The sequence below is a fragment of the Pyxicephalus adspersus genome, chromosome 8 (assembly GCF_032062135.1).
Source record: "Pyxicephalus adspersus chromosome 8, UCB_Pads_2.0, whole genome shotgun sequence".
NCBI classification, from domain to species: domain Eukaryota; kingdom Metazoa; phylum Chordata; class Amphibia; order Anura; family Pyxicephalidae; genus Pyxicephalus; species Pyxicephalus adspersus.
The window spans coordinates 66,488,848-66,489,780 of record NC_092865.1 but is presented as its reverse complement, the minus strand read 5'-3'; the positions used below and the strand labels follow the sequence as shown (position 1 = coordinate 66,489,780).

Sequence of the window (933 nt, the reverse complement as noted above, 5' to 3'; positions counted from 1 at the left end):
CCATATCTGGCAACTTGTTATCTTTAGGGGGCTGAAATTAAGTTTAGTATCAGCACTTGGGGTCTCCTGTGTACCCTGAAAATTTCAGGTTTGTACAACAATGGGTGTGGGAGATATGAAGGTTTATACATGGGGATAATGACGGCCGCACGGACAGACACAGCTCTCATGTTGTTGCAGATGCTGGTTTAGGAAGGGTGGGATTATTTCACAGTGCAATGTGGGAGGCAAGCAGCACAGCTGATCTCCAGGTCTATAGAACACTCCTACTCCCTGGGAAATCACACTGAAGCACAATCCTATTGAAAAAGATAGGGAAGAAGCATTCAGTGGAGGAGGCAGCAGGAAGCCGCTGTCCCCTTCATCTCTCCCATTCACATTCCCATCGCCGTCCTCCTCATCCCCAGGTTTCTCTGCCGCAATGAACTTCCTCCGGCGCCGGCTGTCGGACAGCAGCTTCATCGCCAACCTTCCCAATGGCTACATGACCGACCTGCAAAGACCCGAACCCCCCCAGCCACCTCCACCTACCACACCGGACCGGAGACCCACGGGACAGACGGCAGGGGGATTCTTCTCCTCCATCACCAATGTGGTGAAACAGACGGCGGCCTCGGCTGGCCTGGGGGAGCAGAGTCCCGGGGCCCCCGGGAGAAGGTCCAGAATACTGCTGATTATTGATGACCCCCATACCGACTGGTGAGTCCCCTTGGGGGTGCCGGGTCACCGCCATCCTCCAACATTCTGCATGACAGTCGTATCGTGCGATCCCCTGGTTATAGGAATCCCCACACTCATATTGTGTATTCTAGTCACTGAGGTTATACCTGATCGGTTACCATTCATGAATTGGATGAACCTGCACACATATTCCATGCAGATCCTGTGCTGTCTGCCCTTCACATCAATGAACACCAAATATTCCCATACAGA

The 933-nt window shown here is 52.7% G+C and overlaps 1 protein-coding gene across 1 annotated transcript in view; it reads left to right on the top strand.

The window, feature by feature from the left end:
* The first annotated feature begins 284 nt into the window (after positions 1-284).
* SYN2 (synapsin II) overlaps positions 285-933 on the top strand; it is a 193,362-nt gene continuing 192,713 nt past the window's right edge. The window contains exon 1 of the mRNA XM_072420996.1: positions 285-699. Within this exon, the coding sequence (XP_072277097.1) occupies positions 422-699 (278 nt within the window). The 5' untranslated portion in view covers positions 285-421. The remainder of the gene's footprint in view (positions 700-933) is intronic.